General features: G+C 38.1%; 1 protein-coding gene across 1 annotated transcript in view; it reads right to left on the reverse strand.

Moving 5' to 3' along the window:
• LOC125239978 overlaps positions 1–17659 on the reverse strand; it is a 32715-nt gene extending 15056 nt beyond the window's left edge. The window contains exons 1-4 of the mRNA XM_048147772.1: positions 17603–17659; positions 15884–15990; positions 7457–7536; positions 467–587 (exon numbers count right to left, since the gene is read on the reverse strand). Of these exons, the coding sequence (XP_048003729.1) occupies positions 467–587; positions 7457–7536; positions 15884–15903 (221 nt within the window). The 5' untranslated portion in view covers positions 15904–15990; positions 17603–17659. The remainder of the gene's footprint in view (positions 1–466; positions 588–7456; positions 7537–15883; positions 15991–17602) is intronic.
• Positions 17660–18774: the final 1115 nt, after the last annotated feature.

Here is an 18774-nt window from a genome sequence, read left to right on the forward strand (position 1 = left end):
TCAGTGACGTCATACATTGGGGATACCAGTCAATTTTCAAAGTTACTACCAAATCTACTAATACCCATTTGAACATATTTTTTAATTATACAAATCTTTGATTTATTGGCATCAAAATAATAACATTATAATTATTTTCCAATTCTTTGAAATATATCGAAACCCTAGTTTGAATATAACACTAAAATAATATAAGAAGTTATAAAGTAAGGTAATATACAGATAAAAATACTACTACTATGGTAACTTCATTAACACTGGCCACACGTGTGACACGTGCGAGAGGGACACCAGCCCAAACAATGCCCTCTCATGTGGACCGTTTTCGCTAGTCTGATACGATCACCTTTCTGACTCAGTGATAAGGATCAATTTAGTATGGCAAAAAATGTGATTCCACAATCTAGTTCAATAATTCTAAATCTATGCTCTTCCCTTACTTATTCCTCTATGATTAAGGACGTACCTCGTATAGTTATGTGGTGCGTACAACGTAAGGTCGATGGCTCCCGTACTGTAGTCACAACTGTTTCGCTGGACACACACACCGCTCACGTTTTTAGCTGTCAGACATTCCTTGGCAGGTTCTGGGGGATAAAAAAATCAAATAGCAAAATTAGTTCTTGAGATATTTAGTAATGTGACAGACCATAAGGGTTCCTTTTTGGTACGGAGCCCTAAAAAGTATAAATTTCCACTGATTACGTCACTAGACTAAATTTGCTAAAAATATTAGGTACAGGTTAGAGATGCACCGAGTATTCGGTCACTATTCGGTATCCGGCCTATTCGGATACCGAATAATAGAGTAATAGAATCTCCCGAACTTGTAAGTAAAATTGGATTTTCAGTACCAAGACCAAACGCTAGCTACATATAAGCTCAAGAATATGTATGTTATATTATCCAATAGTTTTGTTAGGTCTTAGATGTATAGTATATTGAAGAATTGTCGCATGTTGTGTTCGCCTGTAATTGGATAGACACTTATTCATGGATTTTTTTAGCTCTAATCTGTATTTGTTGTAGTGTTGTATCTGTTGGTGAACCTTAAATGAATAAAAAAAAAACCGGATAGTGACGTACTATCCGGCGGGATACCGGATGTGCTATTTTTCATTGAATGATTTTGGGGTCAACAAATCAATGTAAAAAAACAGTTACGGTTATAATACTTATAATCATAGCCCTTAATTACTTATTAAAAAAATAAACATTTACTTAAACAAAAACGGACTCCGCGCGAAGTTCACTACGAAACAAGTCAAAACCTTCACGACGCGCCCGCTATTTGCTTAAATTGTAGGTATTGTAGGTAAAATTCTGCTGTCCGAATATTCGGCGGCCGGATACCGAATATTCGGCCGATGGTTGGGCCGAATATTCGGTATCCGGCCAAACAACTATTCGTTGCATCTCTAGTACAGATTTAGTGCGAAAAGGGTTTCCTTCGAAAACGTTCGTATTTGTCATGCTAGTCCAGTCAATGTCAGGACATCTTGTACTGACACTGACTGAAATAGCATGACACGTTCGTACGTTTCCGTAACGATACGAAGGCAAATCTTTACCCACTACATCCCTCTAGGTATTGGGTATGGAGCATAATATAATCTACGGTGAGGGATTTCATTGAATCTTGAACAAAGTGAAAGGATTCTAACAGAATTCAGACCCCCCTCCCAACTGAGGGGGGACTGAAATATTCTCGAGGCTGAGGCGTAGGGTTAGAGCCGGCGTAGCTTTATTTGACGTTCATAAGCGCATTGTAATATGCCTACTTGAAAAATAAATATTTCATTTTCATTAATTTTCAATTGTAATAAAAATAATATGCTTGTACCGTGTGTCAATAAAATAATTTAGGTACGAAAATAGAAGAAACAAGTTCATCTATTTGTATGGCGGCCGAGCGTGTCAGATTTTGTACTAAAGTTAAATTGTTACTTGCCTGTGATTTTAAATATGTCTTAGGCCCTTGAGTGTTCATAATTTTTCTGTTATTGCAATTAAACATCACGTAACGAGGCATTTTTAATGTTTTTGTTGACTTCAACTTACAAACATTGACGCCCGAAAGCTGCAAGCTGCGATTAAAGACGGACAACTCTGGATTTTACTGAGTTCATTTGACACGCTAAGTAGATACGTTTACTTGATCTGTAGTATCTTCTTAGTAGTTTGTGGGTATGCCTAATATGACATATGATATATCTGGGTACGGTCGTGACCTAAATCCTTATCGCTAATAAACTTAGTAATTACTTTTTTAGTCACGTGACAGGTCTTGAGTCAAATAGGGCCTATTTCGATATGAGCATTAATTACTTATTTATCTAGGTTTTCCGGCAGGGAGAATTAATTGTAAGCTGGTAAGAGGAAAATGTGTACAAAAAGTAAACTATTATCAATATATAACGCTCTAGTAGACATTCCAAGGACAAGAGTCGTTTAGATCAAACGCAACTTAGTATACATTCATACTTACTATCCATACTAATATACTGAATAATTGACAACATTTCAAAATTTTCAATGTCCCTAAATCGAAAACCATTTCGAGATATACGCCTGTAGATCACTAAAATATATTTTTTAATATTTTTTTTCCTTATTTTTAGTAAAAAATCTTAAAAATAGTTAAAAGGGGAAGTGACGTTACGTAGCTGAGTCAGACTATTCAGAGCTGCCACTATAACCAAAAAAAAAATTGTTTGTCTGTAAAGTCGGTTTACGGACGGTAGTTTAACGTGATAACGTCAAACATTACAGTAGTATAGACAGGGGCGGTCAGAGTATAGCAAAAGGGGCCCGATTCTGGGACTTTTTTCACGTTTTTTTATTTATTTATTTATTTATTAAAAATACACAAAAGTTAACAGTATTTCACCAAAGCACTTATGTGGTAATATAATTATGTACATGTTAAATTGACATAAATAAAAGCAAACACACTTAAAAGTTAAACTATGGTTATTACATTAATCACCTAAGGAGTGTAGAGTCTATGAACCTTAAGAGTTTTCTGTAAAACACACCAACACTATCAGCAAATATGTCAATATCGTCTGTCTCCAACATGATGCGGTTAAGAGCAGCTCGGGCTCGAGCGGTGCGCCGGCCGCCGCGAACAGGCGCCGCCGCCGCCGCGCCGGCACCGCGCCCGGCATGCCAACCACCACATTCGCTCTTGGCACTTGCAGCCCCATTCTCTCAAGCACGGATGCGTCATCTACTCTATGGTGAAACAGTTGGCGGTAATGCATAATATGCAGCAGTTTCCGTCTGGTTTCTAGAGTTTGAAGACCAACCATTCCTGTTACGAATAGAGATGGATACATATATGGGTAATATCCGTACAGTCGTTTGTAAATGTGCCTACAGAACTTCCTCTGCACTCTTTCTAGCATAGTTTTTTGTTCTTATTAGAAAGAATGCATTAAAATAAGCATCTTTTATAAATTAAAGTTTTTTTAAAACCTACTAATTTAGGAGTTAGAGTGGTGCAAAGTTGCAAAATTTTCCCGTAGCATTACTAAGGCGCCAGAGACAGAAAGCGATATCGACGGAGCCCCGCTTATTACAGAAACTGCACAGAATAGGAGCCTTCGGCCGTTTGAAGATACCTAACGAACCTAACTTATACCTATATAAAAGTCGTCATTTTGTATCCTAGACCGTTTGCGAGACACGCGTTAATTTTATTAAAGTGCTAGTGCCATTTACTAATCTTAGAACCCTAATATCTCAGTAAATATTAATGGAGAAGAAGAAGTTTATATAACAAACCCATGATGACTTTTGTGTCAAAGTGACAGTCAGCAATGTCAGATTCCACATTGTTCATTAATTTTGGAATCAGCACCCTCTGAAACCCATTTTACGACACCCGTGACGACTTTTGTGTCAAAGTGACAGTCAGCAATGTCAGATTCCAAATTGGTTATTAATTTTGGAATCAGCACCCCCTAAAACCTATTTTACGACACACATGACGACTTTTGTGTCAAAGTGACGTGACAGTCAGCAATGTCAGATTCCACATTGTTCATTAATTTTGGAATCAGCACCCCCTAAAACCTATTTTACGACACCCATGACGACTTTTGTGTCAAAGTGACAGTCAGCAATGTCAGATTCCACATTGTTCATTAATTTTGGAATCAGCACTCCCTAAAACCTATTTTACGACACCCATGACGACTTTTGTGTCAAAGTGACAGTCAGCAATGTCAGATTCCACATTGGTCATTCATTTTGGAATCAGCACCCCCTAAAACCTATTTTACGATACCCATGACGACTTTTGTGTCAAAGTGACAGTCAGCAATGTCAGATTCCAAATTGGTCATTAATTTTGGAATCAGCACCCCTAAAACCTATTTTACGACACCCATGACGACTTTTGTGTCAAAGTGACAGTCAGCAATGTCAGATTCCACATTGCTCATTAATTTTGGAATCAGCACTCCCTAAAACCTATTTTACGACACCCATGACGACTTTTGTGTCAAAGTGACAGTCAGCAATGTCAGATTCCACATTGGTCATTCATTTTGGAATCAGCACCCCCTAAAACCTATTTTACGATACCCATGACGACTTTTGTGTCAAAGTGACAGTCAGCAATATCAGATTCCAAATTGGTCATTAATTTTGGAATCAGCACCCCCTAAAACCTATTTTACGACACCCATGACGACTTTTGTGTCAAAGTGACAGTCAGCAATGTCAGATTCCACATTGTTCATTAATTTTGGAATCAGCACTTCCTAAAACCTATTTTACGACACCCATGACGACTTTTGTGTCAAAGTGACAGTCAGCAATGTCAGATTCCACATTGGTCATTCATTTTGGAATCAGCACCCCCTAAAACCTATTTTACGACACCCATGACGACTTTTGTGTCAAAGTGACAGTCAGCAATGTCAGATTCCAAATTGGTCATTAATTTTGGAATCAGCACCCCTAAAACCTATTTTACGACACCCATGATGACTTTTGTGTCAAAGTGACAGTCAGCAATCTGAGGTACTACATATTTGTAATCTGAAAGTAATCAAGTCAATAATTTCAGTTATTTTGAATCGACTATGATTCCGAATTATTGGTAATAGTAATTATTGTATAGATGATTAGTGATTCCTTTATATGTAATGGTAATTTACCGTTTCAAGCTAGGAACATACTACGCGGACGTCCGTCGTAAAACGACCGCGACCGCGACCTATCAGTGTGCACGGAACAAAACATCCAGAGAGCCAGATTTCGATCGGACGTCCGTGCGCTCAAGGCCACGTCCGCGTCCGTCGACCGATAGTTTGCACGGTTATGTGTAATGTCATTGTCCAGATTCCCGTCCGCGGTCGATTCACGACGGACGTCCGCGTAGTGAGTTCCTAGCTTCACTTGATTACATTACAAGTAATCTGACACCCAGTAGTGGATTACAAAGTAAAATCAAGTAATCGTGTAATCCGAAATCGATTACGATTTGCCCATCTCTGCGGCGCTGCTGCAAGTTTTGAGACAGAAGTATATGCTAGAAAGAGATGCAGATATTTGCCACTCACTCTTACCTATAGTTGCGTCTCAAAACTTGCAGCAATAACTTGCTGGTCTAAACTCAGCTTAACGAGAACAACACACGGGCGCGCCATCTGTCCCAGCTGTGGTGCTTTACTCAGGCCACACGCTATAACCATACCGAGCGCATCGATCAGCCGCTTAGTTCCAACGCGCGCCAATAGATGGCGCAAAAACTATATTGCGAAACGGGACAATGACGTCATCTTTTTCGTGCATGCTGCCCGTAGTAACGAGTTATTAGACGTTATCACGTCAAAAAATCTTCCGGTTGGGATGTCACTTGAGTTTGACTGTGACACTTATCATCGCTAGTAGTATGGAGATTTAGAGGTAAGGAGCGGAAGCTTTAAGTTTCAGAAGTGCAGATATAAAACCAGGTGGCGCTGCAATTGCAAGTACATAAAGGTTTGACACGTCATTTTCGACTGTTCTACTTTGACAGATTTCTCTCCTTATAGTCTACATTCCATAACTCATATTTGTTGACAGTGACACTTGACAGGCATACATCTCGGACTGTTTAAGCTGACTGTTAAAACTAATTTTTTTTTAATGATTTTGTCGTTTTCTTAGGTGTATGAAACAACACATGTGACGTCAGAACGCTGTGTCTTGACGTTTGTAACTTACGCTCTTTCTGTCCGAAGTAGTAATAAAAAGGGATTTTCGCATTAAAATAGCAGTTTTTGGGAAAAATAAAAAAATACGTGTATCTTTAAATATTGAGTTCTTTCAAACCAAACAATAAAAAGTAGTAGTCGAAAATATGAAATGTTGTCAATTATTAATGTTATTATTGACGACCGGTCTGGCTCAGTCGGTAGTGACCCTGCCTGCTGCGCCGCGGTCCCGGGTTCGAATCCCGGTAAGGCATTTTTTTGTGTGATGAGCACTGCAGATATTTGTTCCTGAGTCATGGATGTTTTCTATGTATATAAGTATGTATTTATCTATTTAAGTATGTATATCGTCGCCTAGCACCCATAGTACAAGCTTTGCTTAGTTTGGGGCTAAGTTGATCTGTGTAAGGTGTCCCCAATATTTATTTATTTATTTATTATAAATGGTAAAGTGTGTGTGTCTGTTTGTCCGTCTTTCACGGCAAAACGGAGCGACAAATTGACGTGATTATTTAAGTGGAGATAGTTGAAGGGATGGAGCGTGACATAGGCTACTTTTTGTAACGCGAGCGAAGCCGCGGGCAAAAGCTAGTGTATAAATAAATGGGAAAGTGTGTATGTTTGTTTGTCCGTCTTTTACGGCAAAACCGAGCGACGAACTGACGTGATTTTTTTAATGGAGATATTTGAAGCGATGGAGAGTGACATAAGCTACTTTTTGTCTCTTTCTAACCCCCAACTTCCCTAAAATGGGGGGGGGGGGAGTTTGTGTGGGGCTCTTTCGAATTTAACACGAGCGAAGCCACGAGCAAAAGCTATAGTAGTAGGATAGCTTTCCCCCCGTCATAAATAAATAAAATAAATAAATAAATAAGAACTGAAGCACAGTATAATAAAGAGTACTATCGTACAGTATGGCCACTCCCGCTCCCCGCTGAAAGTGCCGCCCACCCCCTCTCGGTTACCTCACAGTTACCGCCTGTCAAAAACATGAACAGTCGACCTGTCATATTTCACTCATACAATCATAGTACGCGTTCACCTACACGAGCTAAAACTGTGTGCTAGGAATGCGCCTCTTTCAATATATTTGATCGCCAGTGTCCGAGGTGTGACTGAAGCTTTAGTAGTTTTATGTGGTCTGCCTACCCCTTCATGGGATACAGGCGTGATTGTATGTATGTATGTGTATATTTTCGTACGGAGTTTCCGCGATATGATAATAATATTGGGACGGTACTTACCACTGGTGCTGGTAGAATTTGTCACGTCTGCTTGTTCATTTTGTGCTGCGGCGAAAGCACACATCAACGCTACGACGGTTCTAGAAAGAAAGTTATGGGCAAATGATCAAATATTTCTGGTCTTAACCCTTAAATGCACGAATTTCTCTTTTAACGAGATATTAATATATGTGATAGACAACGGTTTTCTGACTCTGGGAAAAATAATAAAAAAATATATTTAATAACGATTTAAATACTAAATCAGTGTTAGAAGTTAAATAGGCCAAAACTTATTTATATGAATATATAATTATTGGTAAGTTTTACTACTATTAGAAAGGTACACTATTTGTAAAACCCCCATGACAAAATGTTTAAACATAAACTAATTACTAACTCCGAAAAATCTGCCTAAATCTAAATCACATACTAATTATAAATTTAAAAAACCCCCGACACAAAAAAAAGGTGAATTAAATTAAAAATTAAATAAAAAAAGGGTGAAAAAAACTAAAAGTGCGAGCTTTCAAAAAGTAATAAAATAACTAAATAAGTAGCTCTAGGAATACCTACCTTCCTTCTTACGAAATACCTACCTTCTTCTTCTTAGGAATATCTACCTACCTTCTACCTTCTTACGAAATACGTAAGATGAAAACCTAACTACGAAATTCTTGAACGTAAAAATTTTGGTACTTAAACATAAAATTACTTGAATTCTTAAACACAAGAAATATGACAAAATAAATTATTAATTATTATTCTCTTTATTGATTTCCATTATTAATTAATGGTAAAGTGTTGTCGCGTCGGGGGACCGCTCTCAATATTAGCGCGAGGGCAGACGTCGTTGACGGTTGTGTTTCCGATGCAGTCTTTACCCATACAACCATTTCAGTCGCAAAATCTTCAAATCAGTAACTAACTGTCAAATGTGACATAACGCGTGGTAACGGCGTGCAAACAATGCGACCGTATTGATACAATAACAAAATGTAGTCGTCGTGTGCACTCGTTACAGTAACAAAATGTGTACGAATTTGTGGCTGTCAATGTCACTGTCAGAATGACTTTTAACGACACTTTATTAGTCGACGTTTGCACACATAACGGTAACAACATGTGGACGAATTTGTGGCTGTCATTGTCACTGTCAGAACGGTTTCTGACAGTGACATTGACAGAATTTGTACACACATGTGTAGGTCTGATTACCGAACTGCTCCTAAACCACTGTATCCGCAAATGACAATCTGAAATACGAAGGTTTCTCAAACTGTCTTGTGAAGTTGTGGACTGGTTGCTTTGAATCATTTAAATATGAGCGAATTAAATAATAATAAACGACGACGACCATTTAAGCACTCTTCGACATTTTATAGAAATGTGGGAAAGTTAAGAAAAGTGCAGAATGATAATACAAATAGATAAGCACTTTATAGTTACTTAATGTATTAAATATATAATTTTTAATTCTTATTGATAAAAATGAAGTGTAGTGTTGCTTTACACAATAAAAGTAGGAATCAAATGAAATAGAGTATTTACTGTGATATTAATAGAATTTCTGTTGCGCAATGATAGTTTTTTCAGTACAGATGCTGCTTTTTTTAACGCAGTAGTGCGAGCAAATCAAGCAATGATTCATTTCTTGTCTGGTCGAAACTCTTAGCTTAGATTTAGGTACTGAAAATCGTCGTACGATACACGTGCGAAAAGGACATTCACAACTCGTGTCGATTTAAAACACTCCCTTCGTTCGTGTATTAATTTATTGCTACTCGTATCGATTTTCCTCTTTTCCGCACTCGTATCTACAAGTATTTTGTTTGGGTTACAAAAAAAACACATTATTTACTCTACTACGTTTTATTTATGTCTCTTTAACATTACAAATTTGTAGACACTTATCTATACAAAAATCTTGACAAAAGAAGTACAGATCGCTGAAATGAATGTTGATAGTAATATTAATGAAGACTACTTCAACAAGTGTCAATTGTGAAATGCCGCACAATACTAGTTGCTCTATAGAAGACCATAATAATATGATCCCCGATCCTTTACAACCCAGCAGCTCGGTACGCACGTTACAATTTTTTTTTAATCTTCTTTAGTGAGGGCAACTGAGTACGACGGCATATTTAATTGTTTATAAAGTTTGAGGATACCTGAAAAAAATGAATACAAGAAGCCATTCTGCTTTCGGTCACGCGTGTACGCTGCGACCATTTTGCGACCGTTTGTTGACCGTTTGGTGACCGTTTGGCGACTGTTTTTTACATGGAATATTACCGTCTTAATCCATATTTTAACAACTTTATTGGTTTTCTAGGCATTATTTTTATTATTTCAGTATAGTATATGCACCAGAGCACTAAAACTTCACCAATCAATATACATAACACGCAAACACCGAGTAGTCAATAATATTATTACTGGTTAAACTGAGGTAAATTGATGGCGCGTTGATAAATTTAGACTTATTTTATGAAATCACTCGAGCAATTTAATTGGCCATGGTAATTAGCCCACATTATATTACAAATGCAAACAATATTTATCTTTAACAAATTCTTACGCCATTACATTTTAATGTCAAATGATTTTATTTCTTTTTTACTTTGACGTCTCTGACAGTCGCCATTTGAAAAGAATGAAATGAACGAATGATTTTGGGAAAGTAGTCGCCAAACGGTAACAATGTGTGCACGCGTAGTGCACACTTCTGTCACTTCTGTGACCATTTGTGCCTGTTACCAATCGTCCCCATTTGGGTCGCCGCGACTAAACGTCGACCGTACTGCGACTAAGCATTGAGACCCGAAGACCTGTGTGTACACAAAATAGGAGGATTTGCGTAGGAACGGCGACCTTTTATGGTTATATGGGTAGAGTCTTATTTTATGATTGGGTGTTGAAATTTTTGCTCAGCACTTATCTAGTTTGTTTGGTTGTAAACATATACGTTACTTGTAATTCTAATACTTCCTTTGACATTTTGGTTGTATAGTTACATTGTTCATGTTCAGGTAGTTAGTTTAATGTATGTACCTAGTGAATTTTTTGTTAAACATTTATTAAGTTAGTTTAGCTGTGTAAATATTTAGTTTTTAAGTTTCAAGTTAGACAGGCAAAGAGCGGTCCCCCGACGCGACAACACTTTACCATTAATTAATAATGGAAATCAATAAAGAGAATAATAATTAATAATTTATTTTGTCATATTTCTTGTGTTTAAGAATTCAAGTAATTTTATGTTTAAGTACCAAAATTTTTACGTTCAAGAATTTCGTAGTTAGGTTTTCATCTTACGTATTTCGTAAGAAGGTAGAAGGTAGGTAGATATTCCTAAGAAGAAGAAGGTAGGTATTTCGTAAGAAGGAAGGTAGGTATTCCTAGAGCTACTTATTTAGTTATTTTATTACTTTTTGAAAGCTCGCACTTTTAGTTTTTTTCACCCTTTTTTTATTTAATTTTTAATTTAATTCACCTTTTTTTTGTGTCGGGGGTTTTTTAAATTTATAATTTAAGGTTTTTATTTCTTTCTTTTTGTAGGGGGCTCTTTCTTTTGTCATATTTCTTGTGTTTTGGAATTCAAGTACCGAATTGTATGTTAAGTACTTACCTACATTTTTTACGTTCAAGATGTTCTAGAGGTAAGTGCATGCTGTTTTTATAAAAATACTAAAGTCACTATAAGCGTGCCGTTCAGATTTGAGGAGTTCCGTTCTGACCATCATCAGCAGTTCCACTGCACCAAATGTCACTGTTCCGTAAGTAAATGCATGCCATTCCTTTAAAAACACAAAAATCACCATATGTATGCCTTTCAGATTTGAGGAGTTCTCTCGATTTCTCCAGGATCCCATCATCAGGCCCCGTAGCCGAATGGCATTTCTCCGACGCCAAACGAAAGCGATACGCCGCTGGCTCTGTCGCGCCAATAAGCAAGCGCGATAGAGATAGATATCTACTAGCGCTTCGTTTCGTGAGCGTTTCGTGAGCGATTGTGCCATTCGGCTAGCCACCCAGAACTGGGTTCTGAGAAAAATGGGACCAATCTGTATTCATATACTATCAAAAAAAAAATTCAAAATCGGTCCAGTAGCGACGGAGATATCGAGGAACAAACATAAAAAATAAAATACAGACGAATTGAGAACCCCTTCCTTTGAGATTTGAGGCGGCGGTTAAAAATCAGCACCGATAGCATGGTCGCGCCAGGCCGTCCTTTTCGCACTTACTAATAGTACGAATATCACAGAATATAATAGTACAAATACTGAAGGCTCACTCCTTTGATGTTCATAAAATGCCGCCATTCTAAATTCTTACCTACATTAACAAACAGACCGCACGCGAGCAGCCGACATAGAATTCTATTGCGCCGCGTGAAGGTCGTCACCAGTGAACGGGCCGCGAAACTCGCGGCCGCCGCCATATACATGTAGCGCGGCGATAGAATCGCAGAATGAGCCGCCCCTTTAGGCCTAGCACATGATTGCCGCGAGAGTATGTCGCCGCGAGATAGATGAGATGACACGTCTTTGTCGTAATTGTATTAATGACATAAGAACCGGTAGTCTATCTCGCGGTGACATACTCTCGCGGCAATCATGTGCTAACCCTGCTGGTTTTATCATTTATCGCGCGATCATGCTTGCCTCTGTAATCCATAATAAATAAATATTTTTTTTTGTGGCGGCGACCATCTTGGACCAGCGGCCATCACCTACAGCTACATATACATACAATCACGCCTGTGTCCCATGAAGGGGTAGGCAGAGCACATGAAACTACTCAGGTTTCAGTGCCACTGTTGGCAAATAAGGGGTTGAAAGAAAACGAAACTGTGACATTGCAGTGACAGGTTGCCAGCCTCTCGCCTACGCCACAATTTAACCCACATCCCACAGTCGCCTTCTCCCACGGGAAGAAAGGCCCTCACCTACAGCTAATATAAATAAAAACACTCGACTAATTCACCTTTTATAAACAAAAAAAAAAACAAAATCGGTAGATCCGTTCAGGAGCTACGACACGATGCGATGCCACAGACAGACACACACATACACACACACACACACACACAGAGACAGATAGACACGTCAAACTTATAACACCTCATCGTTTTACGTCGAAACACAACTTTCTACGATAATTGGTCAAGTGCGAGTCGGATTTCGACTCTTCCATACAATTTAGTCATGAGCGCCTGATGGAATGTGATAGCAACGATTTCACAAACAAATAGTAGAAGTTTAGTACATTTCGTACTTTCAAGACGTTATATCTCGGAAACGATAAGAGATAGACCAAAATGGACTTCAGATTTGGGCTTTCGGTGGCACAATAGTGCCACACGAATTTTATATTTTCGTATATATAGACATTTTTTTGGACCGATTTGGATAATTTTTTTTTTCAAAAAATCTAACCCGGGTGTAAAATCTTTATTTTTTGAGCTAGAAGGCTGAAAAAAATAGTATTTAGGTGTTTTTGTAATACATTTCGGGCCGCTAAGAATCAGCCACATACCATTGTAATTTTTTTTTATTAAAAAAAAAAACTAATTAAAATTTTGAAAAAACCTCCGACATAGTGGACCGATTACCATCAAACATGGCTAAGAACACTCCCGACTAATTCAGCTTTCAAACAAAAAAAACTAAATCAAAATCGGTTCATCCGTTCGAGAGCTACGATGCCACAGACAGACACACACACAGACAAACAGACAGACAGACAGACAGACAGACAGACAGACAGACACGTCAAACTTATAACACCCCGTCGTTTTTGCGTCGGGGGTTAAAAAATCGCCATCATCCTGTTTTTAACCCCCGACGCAAAAACGACGGGGTATTATAAGTTTGACGTGTCTGTCTGTGTGTATGTCTGTCTGTCTGTCTGTTTGTCTGTCTGTGTGTGTGTGTCTGTCTGTGGCATCGTAGCTCTCGAACGGATGAACCGATTTTGATTTAGTTTTTTTTTTGTCTGAAAGCTGAGTTAGTCGGGAGTGTTCTTAGCCATGTTTCATGAAAATCGGTCCACTAGGTCGCGGTCGGGGGTTTTTTCAAAATTTTAATTTTACACTTTTCCGCCAGTTCATCTTTATCCTTAAATAATAGTAAATCATTATATTATTTAATTTAGTTAATTATTTATTAAATAATAATACATACTGAATAATAATTAAGCTATAAATGTGATTTTGGATAGCTACATATTGAGCCACGGGCCATCAAATAGGTATATGATGCATAATATATACCTACGTCACCATGCATTTATTTAAGGGTAAGTAAGAAACTGGCGCCGTAGTCGAATGGCACGCGAAACGTCGGTTGGCTCTGTCGCACCAATACCTGAGCATTTCTTTTTTTTGCCACTTTTATGAAATGTGATATTTTTGAAAAAAAATTGCTATTTCTACTCAGAATTACTAGCTTTTTCGATCCTAGTAGTTAAAAAAATTGTCCCATACGGTTTTTTCTTATTTTGTTACCATTTTCCGTACATGTTGTATGGGGTAACAAATGAGGAAAGTAACAAAAATGTATGGAAATTCTGGGACACTTTTTGTCTCCGAGTGAGATTGAAAGTACTCCTGATTTTGAGTACAATTGACCTAAAATACGTAAGAGCGATAGAGATAGATAGCTACGAAAGAGATATTATCGTGAGCGTTTGTGCGTTCATCAGCTACGCACACTGCTCAGTGTGCACTGCGCGACAGAGCTAGACTGTATTTCTGTCTGCGTCTGGAGTCGCAGAAATGCTATTCGGCTAGCAGGCAGGCATAGTAAGAAGTAAAATATCGAATTATAGTTATTTGTTATACAAGGGGGCAAAGTTGTATTTTAACGCCGAGTGTGGAATTGAAAAACGAGCAAGTGAAAGGATTCTATTATAGTTGAACTACGAGCGAAGCGAGCGGTTCGAGAATAGAATCCTGAACTTGGCGAGTTTTTCAACACACGAGAAGTAATAGTTATTTGTTATACAAGGGGGCAAAGTTGTATTTTAACGCCGAGTGTGGAATTGAAAAACGAGCAAGTGAAAGGATTCTATACTTGAACCACGAGCGAAGCGAGTGGTTCTAGAATAGAATCCTGAACTTGCGAGTTTTTTAACACACGAGAAGTAAAATACATTTGCACCCGAGTGTAACACAAGACTTTTCCCCTCACTATAGCGAGGAAACTACAACGCAAAAGTTCCGTTTATCACTGCTTCCAGTAGTTCCACAGGTGGTAAATCATCTTTATTACTAGATTCGCCTACTTTTATCAATTTTAAAGCAGTTAATTTGACTCTATTCAAGGTCAAATTACTTTACCCACTAGTGGATAAAATGCGTTTTTACCCGCTGGTATTAAAGGACAAAACACGTGTTTCCGAGCTAGTGAGGGGAAAAATACATTTGCACCCGAGTGTACACAAAACTTTTCCCCTCACTATAGCGAGGAAACTACAACGCAAAAAATGCGTTTATCACTGCTTCCAGTAGTTCCACAGGTGGTAAATCGTCTTTATTACTAGATTCACCTACTTTTATCAATTTTAAAGCAGTTAATTTGACTTTATTCAAGGTCAAATTACTTTACCCACTAGTGGATAAAATGCGTTTTTACCCGCTGGTATTAAAGGACAAAGCACGTGTTTCCGAGCTAGTGAGGGGAAAAATACATTTGCACCCGTGTGTAAAAAATTAAAATTTTGAAAAAACCCCCGACCGCGACTTAGTGGATCGATTTTTATGAAACAAAAAATCGATCCACTATGTCGCGGCATCAAACAAAAAAACGAAATCTAAATCGGTTCATCCGTTCGGGAGCTAGGATGCCACAGACAGGTCAAACTTATAACACCCCGTCGTTTTTGCGTCGGGGGTTAAAAACACGTGTCTAAAATTCTTTGATAATCTAACTGACGGACTAATTAGTTTTTCCCCTCACTAGCTCGGAAACACGTGTTTTGTCCTTTAATACCAGCGGGTAAAAACGCATTTTATCCACTAGTGAGTAAAGTAATTTGACCTTGAATAAAGTCAAATTAACTGCTTTAAAAAGTAGGCGAATCTAGTAATAAAGATGATTTACCACCTGTGGAACTACTGGAAGCAATGATAGACACATTTTTTGAGTGCTAGTTTCCTCCCTGTAGTGAGGGGAAAAGTTTTGTGTTACACTCGGGTGCAAATGTATTTTACTTCTCGTGTGTTAAAAAACTCGCAAGCTCAGGATTCTATTCTCGAACCACTCGCTTCGCTCGTGGTTCAACTATAGAATCCTTTCACTTGCTCGTTTTTCAATTCCACACTCGGCGTTAAAATACAACTTTGCCCCCTTGTATAACAAATAACTATTTTTTAGTCGTCTCGCCTATTATAAAATATCACCTTAGGGCAAATAATAAAGTAAACAGTAAATTACTTACATTATAGCTCGGACGTCCATTTCCTTATAGATATATCACTGCACTGAACATTATCGTTGACATTAGAATCACCCGGTCAGAGTTATTAGTTAATGACTGGTTAATTACTGTGAATCATTTAGCTTGGAAATGTAGTGGATTCCACTTCTAATGACACAGTGTGTTAAACTAATACGGGCAATTAGTTTAGGACATAAGAATAGTTATTTGTTTTACAAGGGGGCAAAGTAGTTGTTTAACCGCACGTGCCAATATTGATACCCGAGCAAGCGAAAGATTCCAATATTGAACCGCGAGCGTAGCGAGTGGTTCAAAAAGTGGAATCTTGAGCGTTGCGAGGGTATCAAGGCACCAAGGTTAAACAAACTTTGCCACCGAGTGAAACACAACATTTTTCACCACACCAACACGAACAAAATACTGACTATAAAACATCAAAATAAATGAAATCCATCAATTTAATCAATATTTATGATTCAAAATCATCATTTATAGGTAAAATCTAGCAGCCAGATTAAGACATCGAGTTAAAATTTGTATGAAATTACTTTGCCCCCTTGTGGATAAAATGCAATTTTGCTATCTGTTTTCGAATAGCAAAGAAAGCCTTTACCAGTTGGTGTGGTGAAAATGTAATTGATAACTTTTAAGTAGAATAAAATTAAACTAAGCTAAACTGTGGTATGAACTGTCGCCTGCGGTATTTCCGGACCGATACGACTTTTAAGCCATCAAGAGCATACGCCCATCTTAAAGGCCGGCAACGCACCTCCAACACCTCTGGTGTCCATGGGCGGCAGTGTTCGCTTACCATCAGGCGACCTGTCTACTCGTTTACCTCCTATCGCATTAAAAAAAATTACTATAAGTACAAAGTAATTCAGAACGTAATGTGGCATTAGACACTCGCGCTCGCGCTAAACGCTATTTGACAGTTGTCATCGCAACCATCTTTACAGTACATTGCTGCTGCAAAAATTTCCAAAAATTAATTTATCATCATCCTTTTTGCGTTCTCCCGGCAGTCGCCACGGCTCATGAGAGCCTGGGGTCCGCTATGACAACTAATCCCAAGATTTGGCGTAGGCACTAGTTTTACGAGAAAGCTATTGCCATCTGACATTCCAACCCGAAGGGTAACTTGGAATTAGTCCGGTATCCTCACGATGTTTTCCTTCACCGAAAAGCGACTGGTAAATATCAAATGATATTTCGCAAATAACTTCCGAAAAACTCATTGGTACGGGCCAGGGTTCGAACCCGCGACCTCCGGATTGAAAATCGCACGCTTTTACCGCTAGGCCAGAAGCGCTAAGGGGTGAAAATGAAGAGTAACTTAAAAACACCTCTTAATTAATGTTACATAACTTACATACATACATACACATACATACAAACACGCCTGTTTCCCAGAGGGGTAGGCAGAGATCACGGATTTCCATTTACTACGATCCTGACAAATCACTTTCGCTTCACACACTTTCATAACGTTTCTCATACACGCTCGTCGGTTTCGAGTACTTCAGACCTGGCCTTTTTGCAATATTTCCCCGATTTCAACAAGAAAAGTTCGCCTAGGTCTTCCACTTCCAACTGACCCTTCCACTTTTTTTTTCTTTTTTGAGAGGAGAGTAACGAAGAAAGTATATGAAAAAGAGTAATTAATGTTAACACTATTACATTTTATATCTGGTTTAATTTATCGCCCGTATAAGACTTACAGTGTATATCGTTTGAGTACCCACGACACAAGCCTTCTTCAGCCGTGGGACGCAGTCAATCTGTGTAAAAATGTGCTATGATATTTTATTTGTTTAAAAAGGCCTTCACCTATACCCCTTCACCGAAATTTTATCATACCTACTTATTTCCTTTTTTTATTTTTAAAACTGTGTAACTTATTTGCATACAATAATAGTTATTTGTTATACAAGGGGGCAAAGTTGTATTTTAACGCCGAGTGTGAAATTGAAAAACGAGCAAGTGAAAGGATGCTATAGTTGAACCACGAGCGAAGCGAGTGGTTCTAGAACAGAATCCTGAACTTGCGAGTTTTTTAACACACGAGAAGTAAAATACATTTGCACCCGAGTGTAACACAAAACTTTTCCCCTCACTACAGCGAGGAAACTACAACGCAAAAAATGCGTTTATCACTGCTTCCAGTAGTTCCACAGGTGGTAAATCATCTTTATTACTAGATTCACCTACTTTTATCAATTTTAAAGCAGTTAATTTGACTTTATTCAAGGTCAAATTACTTTACCCACTAGTGGATAAAATGCGTTTTTACCCGCTGGTATTAAAGGACAAAACACGTGTTTCCGAGCTAGTGAGGGGAAAAGGTTATTTTTTTATATTTAATATCTAAATATGCGCGTTTCTGTTTTTTTTTTTTCGCCACTTTTATGAAGTGATATTTTTGAAAAAAAAAATATGCTACTTCTACTCAGAATCACTAGCTTTGTCAATTCTAGTAGTTAAAAAAATTGTTCCATACGATTTTTTCTCATTTTGTTACCATTTTCCGTACATGCTGTGTGGGGTAACAAAAGAGGAAAGGAACAAAAATGTATGGAAATTCTGGGACACTTTTTGTCTCCCAGTGAGATTTAAAGTACTCGTGATTCTGAGTACAATTGACCTGAAATTCCTTAAGAGCGTTATAACATTTCGGCGTCGGGCGAAATTAGGTATTTTACCCGCCGCGCGAGCCCAATATGCCGACCCTTTCTAGCACGTCTTATCACTCGCTCGCACTACAATAATGGACAAAACAATCTTGATCCTTTCTATGGAATTTTGATAACAACCACAATCTACTATCTCGATATAAACTTTTGATTTCTAATAAACATTATTTTGTACGAAAATACTAGAATGTAGCGCAA

This window comes from Leguminivora glycinivorella, chromosome 26 (assembly GCF_023078275.1).
Source record: "Leguminivora glycinivorella isolate SPB_JAAS2020 chromosome 26, LegGlyc_1.1, whole genome shotgun sequence".
Taxonomy (NCBI): Eukaryota; Metazoa; Arthropoda; class Insecta; order Lepidoptera; family Tortricidae; genus Leguminivora; species Leguminivora glycinivorella.